Below are 12,555 nucleotides of genomic sequence, written 5' to 3' on the forward strand. Positions count from 1 at the left end.
CACATTGGCTGCCATGTTTCCCACATTACAACAGTGACACTCCAAATGTACTTCATTGGCTGTAAAGCACTTTGAAATGTCTTTTCTTTCGACTGGGAGCGTGAGGTGGGTGAAGTTACACTCTCATTATCAGGAAGACCATTCTGTAAACACCTGAAATGGACAACATCTTAAATAAAAAATGTAGCATCAGCTGGCGTGTGGTCAAGTTGCACAGTCCTGGAAAGTCCCATGTTTGGTTCCTGGTCTGTGCTGAGTTAGTTCAACTCAATTGGCCCAGCAGTACAGGTGCTGCAATTGACCAGGGGATCACAGGCCTTCGGAGAGAAAGCATAATCATCCAAGGTTCGCACTCCTGATCGCCACTATTGGCCTAGTGATTGGGAGTGGAAACCCAAGTTCAGACAGAACTGTGGATGCGGGAGTCCCTCTGGTCCCTAGTCAAAATCTCGTTTCCTATTGGTGCTCGGTTACCCGGACAGACAAGTAGCAGTAGCAAAGCTTTGCATTGGCTTTGGCACACCTGGGCTAGAAAGGGGAAAAAATTGACTAGGGTTTCCACTCCTGATTACGAGACCAATGATGCCTGCTGGAACGTTCATGGATGTCTGACAAGAACAAGAAGAGACTCAATCAATGGACAATCGCTGTCCAGGCTCGCAAATCAGGAAGTACCAGACAGTAAAGTTGTCCCCTGTCACAGGTGTAATTTTCTTTCTCTGGGCCTCTGCTACTCTCAACAACAAATTGTATTTATATAGCGCCTTTTAAAGTAGTAAAATGTCCTAATGCGCTTCACAGGAGCGTTATCAAACAAAATTTGACACCGAGCCACATAAGGAGATATTAGGGCAGAGAAAGAGGTAGATTTAAGGAGTGTCTTAAAGAAGGTAAAGAGGTAGTGAGGTTTAGAGAGGCAATTCCAGAGCTTAGAGCCTTGGCAACTGAAGGCACGGCCGATAATAGTGGAGCGATTAAAATCAGGAATGCACAAGAAACCAGAATTGTAGTTGAGCAAATATCTGAAGGCTGTAGGTCTGGAGGAGATCACAGAGATAGGAATGGGTGAGGCCATGGATAGATTTGAAAACGAGAATTTTAAAATCGAGGTGTTGCTTTACCGGGAGCCAATGTAGATCAGCGAGCACAGGGGTGATGAGTGAACAGAATTTGGTGTGAGTTAGAACGCGGGCAGCAGAGTTTTGGATGACCTCCAGTTTAGGGAGGGTGGAAGATGGGAGGCCAGCCAGGAGTGTGTTGGAATAGTCAAGTCTAGAAGTAACAAAGCCATGGATGAGGGTTTCAGCAGCAGATGAGCTGTGGTGGGGCGGAGTCAGGCGATGTTACAGAGGTGGAAATAGGCGCTCTTAGTGATGGCACGGATATGTGGTTGTAAGCTCATCTCAGAATCAAATATGACATGGAGATTGGGAACAGTCTGGTTCAGCCTCAGACAGTTTTCAGGGAGAAAGAACGACTTACATTCCTACAGCGCCTTTCACAACCACCGGATGTCCCAAAGTGCTTTACATCTAATGAAGTACTTTTTGGAAGTGTAGTCACTGTTGTAATGTAGGAAACATGACAGCCAATTAGTGCACAGCAAGCTCCCACAAACAGCAATCTGATAATGACCAGTTAATCTGTTTTTGTTATGTTGATTGAGGGATAAATATTGGCCAGGACACCGGGGATAACTCCCCTGCTCTAGTGCCATGGGATCTTTTACATCCAGCTGAGAGAGCAGACGGGGCCTCGGTTTAACGTCTTATCCGAAAGACGGCACCTCCGATAGTGCAGCACTCTCTCAGCACTGCACTGGAGGGTCAGCCTAGATATCTGTGCTCAAGGCTCTGGAGTGGTGACTTGAACCCACAACCTTCTGAGTCAGAGGCGAGAGTACTACCCACTGCTGAGCTACAGGGATGGAGTTGGTGGCGAGTGAATGGAGTTTGTGGCGGGGCTTTGGTCTTTCTCTGTCACTCTCTCTCTCTCTCTCTGGTAGATTTTCATCTTCACCACCTTGGTGGTAATCTGACAGAGTGAAATACCCGCCCTTTATAGAACCTTCTGATTTTTATTGCATTGAAATCACTGGGATGAAAATCAGGCGGGTTCCCTGAAGGGTCAGGTGATCTGATCTGCCAGGTACTGTCCCGGCTTTGAAGACACGTCTCAGTACATGCCAATCTAGAAATGAACAAAAGCTGACACAATCCCATCCACACCGCCCCCCCACCCCCTACCCCGGATAGGTGACAGCTCAAAACCAAATCTGTAGATGACGATGACTCCTAGGGCTCAATTTTCATCCAGAGCAGTTTCACCACTGAAGGCTGAAGGGAGGTTGTAGTGGGACTTCCGCCCGCTGCCCTGACCTCACTGTGACCCAGGCCTGGTTTCCTGGCTCTGGTTGCAGGGCGAGCTTCCGCCGATAGCAGCACCACCCAGGACAATGTTGCAGGACCATTTTAAATTGGGGTAGTTAGCCCTGAAGATGATGGATCTTTGGCTCCAGTGGCTCAGGAAGAGCCCACATAGAGGAAGCTAGTACAAGAATCGCTTGGGAGAGTGAGAGGTGGCCCGTGCAGTACAATGGGCAGACGATCCACTCCAGGTTACCACCCGGCCTGTGGTGATGGAAATTTACCCCATATCTCCATAAGTGCCAACCTCCAATCGAGCAAAAGCTGACTCACCCGCGCCCCCGCCCCTAAAAAGCTGACAGATCTCTTCTGTAGCAGAAAATAATGGGCAATAATTGTAGTCGGGGGCGGTGGGGGGGGGGGGGGAGTCCCTCATTTCTCATTGAAAGATTTTGGGTATGCATTGGCACGGTCTGTTAAATCCACCTATGGATATCACAATGTCAGGGAGACTGGCTTCTCCCCATTGACACCCCAGTTTGACATCAAATCTCTTCTTACTTCCCCACGCCCCCTCCCCCACCCTCCCTCCCTGCACCCTTCCCCCCTCACCCCCTCTCCCCACCCCCCCCTCTCCCCGCTCCCTCCCCCCAAACCACTAATGGTTATCAAGAAAAGACTGAAAGCAACATGAATAATTACATTTTTTTTTCAAAGAAAAACTCCCAACCTAAAATAGAATAAATGATACCTCGTGGCCTCTGCCTCTCTACATCTTCAAACATAAAATAGTGCCTCTGATTCTAGGCAATGTCTCCCCTTGTTTCTAGTGAGGTCCTGAAGACCCAAAGGATTCCGGAACCAAGGCGGGTAAATGGAGATGAGATTCTAACTGAATGGCGGACAAAACTCGAGGGGCTGAACGGCCTCCGCCTGTTCCTGTGTCCCTCGTGCGGAAATAAAGGTGGAAAATAAGTAATGTAAAGTCCTAATTCCTGGACTGAAAATAGGCAAAAAAATAAACAAACAGGCACACAGAAATGAATTATGTATGAGGGGCTTGCCCCTGAAAAGCAACAAATTTAATCCAAATACTGATGCTTAGTCTGAGCCGAGTTGTCTGATCCCAGCCAGGGTGGCTGCAGTCAGTACAGTTGTTCTCCATGCCCTGGGCTGGGGAGGGGAATGTCGGCCAAGATTCCTGCTCCTGATTGTTTTCCCGTCATCTGTGTTCCTGTAATCCGTGTCGGAAAGTCCATGAACGATATCTGCCGAGGACAGGAAACTGTCGCCACTCTAGCAAGGCTGGCATTAATACAGGCATTACCAACCAAACGGGAGTGGAGTTAGATGGTAACTATGTTAACGGCCTTAGCAACCGAGAGATTCAAATTCCACTGCAACTAGTTGTAAAACTGGGAATTCAGTGATTTGTTGACCAGGAAAGGAAAATGACAATGGAAGTGACTATGAAAATCCAACTGGTTCACTAATGTCCTTCAAGGACGGGAACCTGCCATCCCAACCTGTTCTGGCCTGTGTATGGCTCAACTCCCACATTACTTGATTCCCTCAGAGCAACTCGAAAGGGGCAATGAATCCTGCCCTGTCCACCATTCCAAGAACAACAGCAATCCGCTTGTTGCTGGCACTGTTCATCAGAACGTGACACAGGAAATATGCCTCAACAATGAGTTCGAAAATCCGCATTACCACCAGTCTTTTGATGGTGATTCTGTCGAACACATAGTTTAAACATCTTTTCGCCTGGAGATATTGCTGAGGGATGCACCCACTTAGGTGGAAGGCTCAGCATAAACCAGACTAAACGGACCCAGTAGCCTCACGTACAAAGGCACCAACGACAATACCCTATCACAAACATCATTCTTTCAGAGCCCCTGCAGAAGAAAAGGCGGACATCCTGACATCAAGCCTCAATTGTTGTTGTTATTGAGAATAGACTGGCTCTGTTTCCATAGCTGTGCACTGGCTCCATGCTTGCACCCACTGACTTCCTGTCTCTGGTAGAAATAGTTCTGTTTTCGTATTGGTCTACTTCCCCCGCCCTCCATTGCAGCGACTGGACATGGAAACAGCTTTCAAACCAGAGTCCTTGACAAACAGGAAGTGGTTTCTAAGGAACTATCATCCTGTGTAGGATATCTGAGGCTGGGGTTAAGTACAGGAAATTCCAATGAAGTCAGCACCTGATAAGTGAATAGAATGGAAACTTCTTTATCCACGGTCCAATTATCCATCTTCCTGATAATCTGGCAGAATGTTTATGACAGAAAAGCTTATAGGAGATCCTGTGATTCAATCAATCCTGCAGCCCAAGAGAGATTGCCCGAGAAAATCGATGATGGCATGCCCATTTCTCGGGTGCTAAATGGGTGCCAAAGCTTCCAATGCAGCGGGCAAGAAGCACCATATTAGTATCGGCAAAGAAATAGACATCCAGGGCCCATGCCTGAAACAGGCATTAGGCCCTTTGCAAATGCAAAGGGGCCGAACACCTATTTGAGGCCCTCTGTGCAAAATTGGGTTTTCCTGAATAGAGTCAGCGCCAGGCCGACTGTATTCAGGAAAATCAAATCTGCGTGAGGCCTAACCGGTGATCCTTAATAACAACAACAACTTGTATTTATATAGCACCTTTAACATAGTAAAACGTCCCAAGGCGCTTCACAGGAGTGTTAAAGGACAAAAATTTGACACCGAGCACATAAGAAGAAATTATAGCCGATGACCAAAAGCTTGGTTCAAGAGGTAGGTTTTAAGGAGCATCTTAAAGGAGGGTAGAGAGGCGGGGGTGGGGGGGGGGTGGTGGTTGGTGGGGGATGGGGAGAGAGCGTGGGGAGTGGGGCGGGTAGGAGGGGTAAGGTCATGCACTTGCGCTTGGATAAGGGTCTTCAGCTGGCGTAGGCAGCACCTGCGCTGGGGTAAGGGACTTCAGCTGGAACTTGGTGGCTTTTGGGGAGATCTATCCTCTGTGGCTTCTGAAGTCAAAATGGATCGAAATACAAATTGGAAAGTCACTCAGAACTTGGGCTGGGCGGTTCCAGTTACACATTCCCGAGGAACTTCAAGGTGTGGCGTATCCTCCAAGGGGACCAATTAGCAATAGACCATGTGATAATGGAGAGCTAATCAGAGAAACGGTTGCCTTTCAGTTAGAACAAATAAACGCATCCATAAAAGATCCCATGGTATTATTTCAACAAAGGACAAGAGAGTTCTCCCTGGTGTCCTAGCCAATATATTTTTTATCCTTCAACCAACATCACTGAAAAACAGATTATCTGGTCATTTATCAGATTGCTGTTTGTGGGACCTTGCTGTGCACAAAATGGCTGCTGTTTTTCCTACATTACAACAGTGACTACACTCCAAAGGTGCTTCTTTTGCTGTAAAGCGCTTTGAGACATTCGGTGGTAGTGAAAGCCGCTATATAAATCCATTCTTTCTTTTTTCTTTCATGCGGGCTGGCAAAGCAAGGACCCTACAATATTTCATTGGCTGTAAACTGCTTTGGGATGTCCTGAGGTTCAGATCGACATTCTTGACTGTTGCTGTGCTTCTGTGAATGAGTTCTCAGTCACTCGGCGTTGCAGTTTTGCACCTGTGTGGGGTTTACCTCCAAGGGGAGCAATTAGCAATAGATCATGTGATAATGGAGAGCCAATAAGAGAAATGGTTGCCTTTCAGTTAGAACAAATAAACGCATCCATAAAAGATCCCATGGCGTTATTTCAACGAAGAGCAAGAGAGTTCTCCCTGGTGTCCTAACCAATATATTTTTTATCCCTCAACCAACATCACTGAAAAACAGATTATCTGGTCATTTATCAGATTGCCTTGGAGGAAACATGATGCTCACTTTTTGTGACCTAAATAGACCACTACTCCAAATGGGGTGTGACCAATGCACTGAGAACCCTCAGTTATAGAGACTTGTACCGTACAGTTATGGTGATATGTCTCCACTTTCATGGTGAACTGTACAAATTCTAAAAACTTGCCAATTAATTATCTAGTGAGGAATTCAACACAAGTTTGATTTCTTTATATTCTGGCACAAATTCCAGTCAGATAACGTAGAAACCTGGAATTACATCTTGTCTCTTGCTCCCAGTTTAAAATAACCTTGGCTCCTGGGCAGATGTACCTAGAGTTTTGTTGATGTAAGGAGTCCAATGGAATCCTTTCCAACATGACATTCCAGTGATTCATCCAAGAATTCTGCACCATCCGACACGATGTCCGGGCTTAGGGCAGAAGTGATCAGAACAACAAGATCTCTGCGTATGTGGTGTATTTGGAAAGGTTTCCTGTTTTGTTAGCTGTGGGAGGGAAGCAGTGTGGATGTTTTTCATCTGATCTGTCTGAGCGCAGCCCTGCACAGGAACATTAATATGCAGCAATACAGGCCTCGCTCACTTGCATGCTCACAGGCCGCACGAAAGAACTCAGCCACATTCCCCAAAGCCGTTCTGTTCTTGTACTTTGGACCATCACCAGCTACAGACAGGCTAAACGTGGCCACTTGGGGCAATTGGAGACAAATGAAATTCAGTGAGAGAGGGATTTATTTTGACAGTGACAAATTACTACAGTAAGGTAAGTATCAGGGGGTATAATTTCTGCGGGGGTTATACCACAGTATTTCACGATATGGAAATCATACACTGGTATATTTGGGTGACTTTAAGAACATAAGAACATAAGAAATAAGAACAGGAGTAGGCCATACGGCCCCTCAAGTCTGCTCCGCCATTTAATACGATCATGGCTGATCTGATCATGGACTCAGCTCCACTTCCCTGCCCGCTCCCCATAACCCCTTATCCCCTTATCGTTTAAGAAACTGTCTATTTCTGTCTTAAATTTATTCAATGTCCCAACTTCCACAGCTCTCTGAGGCAGCGAATTCCACAGATTTACAACCCTCAGAGAAGAAATTTCTCCTCATCTCTGTTTTAAATGGGCGGCTCCTTATTCTAAGGTCATGCCTTCTAGTTCTAGTCTTCCCCCACCAGTGGAAACATCCTCTCTGCATCCACCTTGCTGCCCATTTAGACGAGGGACGTCAATCTGTGGAATGTAGAACTTTCTGCTTTAGGCAGCTAATCTATGTGACTACTCCTAGATTAAATCCAGTGTATCAACCTCTATATTTCACACTCCAAATTGGGTACGTCACAGGTTAGATGCAAAATGAAATGTTTTCTGCACTGCTGCATCAGGCACTCTTGGGTTGGGTAGAGTGCAGGTCTGATGCTGAGGCAAAAACTGATAACCAATTTATCAGAAGAAAAAAAACAGTAATTTTGAAGCCTAGTTAGTGGTCAATGAAACCAGAAGATTGATTGGCTGTCCCAATGGAGACGACATAAGACAAAGCCACACAGAGTGGAAGAGGTGAGTTGGTTGGTCTCGCCCTGGGCAGCAGTTGGGGGCTTATCATTGAAAAAAAACTTACATTTATATAGCGCCTTTCACGACCACCAGATATCTCAAAGCGTTTTACAGCCAATGAAGTACTTTTGGAGTGTAGTCACTGTTGTAATGTGGGAAATGTGACAGCCAACTTGAGCACAGCAAGCTCCCACAAACAGCAGTGTGATAATGTGACCTCCGTGCCCCTGGGTTAGAGAGCGTAAATTTGGCCAGTGTCTCCGTTCCTGATCGCTATCAATTGACACCTCCTGGAAAGTGTGCATGAGTGGTGGACACTCCAAACCCTGCTGGCACGCGCTGTGCCGAGTCATCCATGGACAACAGCCACTTAGCTGAGGTTCTGGAGGCCCTGAAACCACACACCAGCACAAGTCAGCACCTATTGTAAAACATTAATTTGTGGGATTTGTGACCAGGCTGGTATTTATTGCCCATCCCTAAACTGAGTGGCTTGCTCGGCCGCATCAGAGGACAGTTAAGAGTCGACCAATGTGAGGGGAAGCTTAAAGTGAAAAGTTAAGGCAATGGAGCAGTGTAGTGATTGTGGTAAAGATAAGCAATGTGTGACAGGAAGGGACAGATAGTTTAAAGATAATCGTGCATCAGCGAATAAGATAAAAGCAGGGAATAATGGTAAAAGGTTAAAACTAAAGGCCCTTTACCTGAATGCATGAAGCATTCGCAACAAGTAGCGATAAATGGGTCTGATCTAACAGCCATTACGGAGATGTAGTTGCAAGATGACCAGGGTAGGGAACAAAATATTCCAGGGTACTTGGTGTAAAGGCAGGCAGGCTGGAACAGGAGGTGGGTAGCCCGGATAATTAAGGATGACATAAGGACAGTAGTCAGAATGGATCCAGTCTCAGAAGATTTTCTACAAGTATGTAAAAAGGAAGAGAGCAGCAAAAGTAAGCATTGGCCCCTCAAAGGCTGAGACTGGAGAAATTACATTGAGGAACAAGGAAATGGCAGAGGCTTTAAACAAATATTTTGTATTTTATCTTCACAGTGGAAGACACAAAGGGGCTGAAGTTGCCCCTCGCCCCAATTGAGGCGGTAACCTCCAGGCCAGGACTTTTATTGCCTGGCACGGAAGTCCCACCCCGACACGGAATTGGGCCATGCGCCCCTCCAAGGAGACATAGCACTGTCTCCGGCGCTCCGCTTCCTTGGTGGGGTGCTCCTGTGGCTGCAAAGAACATGTGCATAGGGCAGACGTGCTACAATGCCCGTGCCCTTTATTTAAAGGGGAGGGCCACTGCGCACTCTGCAGACCCTTTAGTGATCAGACACTGGGCCACCAGGGACGCCGTCGACTGGGTCAGCGGCCCCCCCCCCTGCACCCACACCGATGTGCCGTGCTGTATTCTGGCGGCACGGTCAACGCCGGGGCCGCCATTATTGGGCCGACGCAAGAGTCAGCTGACAAAATGAAATGGCGGGCTGGGGCGCTAAAGGGCGCTTAAAGGGCGTCCCAGCGGCAGATGTCCACCAGCCTCGCGACCCGCAAAACTGGCGCTGACATCTGCCCAGTCTAACCTTGCGGCCCGCGGGGCAATTTCCCCCACGGGACGCAAAGGCATCACCGCAGTGTGGCAAGAGGTCAGCGTGCATGACGATGACATAATCGGCAGGTGTGCGCTGGCCCGGGGCATTAATCGCGGGGCACGGCGCTACCGGCACATCACCTTACAAACCTCCGGGGCAATTTCCCCAGAGGCGCTATCGCCCCCCCCCCTCCCCCAGAGGTGTTAACGGTGCAGTTTCACCCCCAAAATATATACCAAAAATAGTGGCGAACTAAGGGGCTAATGAGAGCAAGGAACTTAAAGTAATTAATATCAATAGAGAAAAAGTACTTGAGAAACTAATGGGACTAAAAGCCGACAAATCCCATGGACCTGATGGCCTACATCCTAGGGTTCTAAAAGAGGTGCAGAGATAGTGGATGCATTGGTTGTGATCTTCCAAAATTCCCTGGATTCTGGAAAAGTCCCATTGGATTGGAAGGTAGCAAATGTAATCCCACTATTCAAGAAAGGAGGGAGAAGGAAAACCGGGATCTACAGGCCAGTCTTCGAGAAAATGCTGGAATCTATTACTAATGAAGTGGTAACAGGGTACTTAGAAAGTTATAATATGATTAGGCAGAGTCAACATGGTTTTATGAAAGGTAAATTGTGTTTGACAAATGTATTAAAGTTTTTTAAGGATGTAACTAGTAGGGTAGATAAAGGGGAACCAGTGGATGTAGTATATTTGGATTTCCAAGAGGCATTCGATAAGGTGCCAAATAAATTAAGCAATAAGGGCACATGGGGTTGGGGGTAAAGTATTAGCATTGATAACAGACAGAAAACAGAGAGTAGGGATAAATGGGTCATTTTCTGGTTGGCAGGCTGCAACTAGTGGAGTGCTGCAAGGATCAATGCTGGGGCCTCCACAATTTACAAATCTTAACGACTTACATGAAGGGACTGAGTGCAATGTAGACACGTTTGCTGATGGTACAAAGCTAGGTGGAAAAGGAAGCTGTGAGGAGGACAGAAAGAGCCTGCAATGGGATATAGACAATAAGGTGGAAGATGGAGTATAATGTGAAGAAATGTGAATTTATTCACTTTGGTAGGAAGAATAGAAAACCAGAATATTTTTAAAATGGTGAGAACCTATCAAATATTGGTGGTCAGAGAGATTTGGGTGTCCTTATGCAAGAAACACAGAAAGCTAGCATGCAGGTGCAGCAAGCAATAAGGAAGGCAAATGGCACGTTGTCCTTTCTTGCAAGGAGGTTGGAGTACGAGAGTAAGGAAGTCTTGCTTCAATTGTGGCCTTGGTGAGACCACACCTGGAGTACTGTGCACAGCTTTGGTCTCCTTATTTAAGGAAGGATATACTTGCCTTAAAGGTGGTGCAACGAAGGTTCAATAGATTAACCCCTGGGATGAGAGGGTTGTCTAGAGGAGAGATTGAATAGATTCGGCCTATACTCCCTGGAGTTTAGAAGAATGAGAGGTGATCTCATCGAAGCATATATGATTCTGAGGGGGCTTTACAGGGCAGATGCTGAGAGATTATTTCCCCTGGCTGGAGAGTCTAGAACTAGAGGGCATAGTCTCAGCATAAGGGGTTGGCCATTTAAGACTGAGATGAGGAGGAATTTCTTCACTCAGAATGTTGCAAATCTTTGGCATTCTCTGCCTCAGAGAGCTGTAGATGCTGAGTCTCAGAATATATTCAAGGCTGAGATAAATAGACTTTGAGTCTAGGGGAATCGAGGGATATGGAGATTGGGCGGGAAAGTGGAGTTGCGGTCAAAGATCAGCCATGATCTTATTGAATGGCGGAGCAGGCTCGAGGGGCCATAGGGCCTACTCCTGCTCCTAATTCTTATGTTCTTATGTGGGACTGGAGTCACATAGGCCAGGTTTCTTTCCCTAAAGGTCATTAATGAACCAGCTGGGCTTTTCCAACAGCTACTTGGTCATTTTTACTGCTATCAACATTTTATTTACAGGTATTTAAAAAAAAATTGAATGTAAAATGTTGTCATTTCTCAGACTGACATGCGGGATTTGAACTTACCGTCTCTAGATTACTAGTTCAGTAACCTAACCACTACACTACCCTACATACCATCCAAATCTTCCTCAATTTCGAGGGACTGCGTATGATGACATACCATCCTTCAGCTTTAATTGATGTATCGCAATCATGCTGGTAATCAGTTGGCACTAACTGGAATTTTGTCTTTCAGGTTCCAGACTACGCCTGGACGAATCTCCCCCCGAGATAATCGAACACCCGACTGACCTGGCCGTCTCCAAGGGAGATCCAGCTACCTTGAACTGTCGGGCGGAGGGCAGGCCTGAGCCGGTCATCGAGTGGTACAGGAATGGCGAGCGTGTGGAGACCAGCAAGGACGACCCTCAGTCCAAGCGCACGCTTCTGCCGCGTGGCTCCCTCTTCTTCTATCAGCTGAACCAGGGACGCAAAGGGAAGTCCGACGAGGGCATATACACGTGTGTGGCACGCAACCACCTGGGATACGCCTTGAGCAATAATGCATCGCTGTACGTGGCATGTGAGTAGTGTGCTTTTATTTTGTTATTGTTCACTTTACCTTTCCCTACGACTCAGTTGGGGAAGGCAGTTCCCAGTGTGATACTGAGCAATATAAAGTAAGGGACTGACTATTTGTACTGCACTTTTTCTGTCCTTCTGCGCCGGCGTCCTCTCGAGACTCTGCCCGATGCTTCCCACCCGGAACCGGAAGTGGGATCCTGCGATCAGTCCAACCACGTTGTTGCTCTACAGATTTTTCGACCGTCGTGTTACAATTTGCAAAGTCAGTGAGACCTTGGGATGGCCGGTTCCAGTGACATATTCCTGTGGAACTTCAGGGTGTGGCTTATCCTCCAAGGGGACCAATCAGAAACAAAGGGTGGACCATGGTGGCCATTTTGTCAGTACAAATAAGCACATCTATTATAAAAAGTGTTCAGGAACAGAGAGACCTGGGCATTCCAATACACAAATCTTTGGAGGTGGCAGGAAAAATTGAGAAGGCTGTTTTTAAAAAAAAAACACGTGATCCTTGACTTTATAAATGAGGGCATAGAGTACAAAAGCGAAGAACTTGAGCTAAAGCTTTATAAATCACTGGTTAGACCCCAGCTGGAGTATTGTGTTCAATTCCGGGCACCACACTTTAGGAAGGATG

The 12,555-nt window shown here is 46.8% G+C and overlaps 1 protein-coding gene across 3 annotated transcripts in view; it reads left to right on the forward strand.

The window, feature by feature from the left end:
* The window catches only part of robo4 (roundabout, axon guidance receptor, homolog 4 (Drosophila)), a 133,756-nt gene that overhangs the window by 9,563 nt on the left and 111,638 nt on the right, over positions 1-12,555 (forward strand). For 2 of the 3 annotated variants that reach the window (XM_070894346.1, XM_070894347.1), the window contains exon 2: positions 11,590-11,916. In XM_070894346.1, coding sequence (XP_070750447.1) covers positions 11,590-11,916 — 327 coding nt within the window. Of the gene's footprint in view, positions 1-11,589; positions 11,917-12,555 lie in introns of those variants that run through there. The other variant, XM_070894348.1, reaches the window with a different exon arrangement.

The sequence above is a fragment of the Pristiophorus japonicus genome, chromosome 11, assembly GCF_044704955.1.
Source record: "Pristiophorus japonicus isolate sPriJap1 chromosome 11, sPriJap1.hap1, whole genome shotgun sequence".
In the NCBI taxonomy this organism is placed as follows: Eukaryota; Metazoa; Chordata; class Chondrichthyes; family Pristiophoridae; genus Pristiophorus; species Pristiophorus japonicus.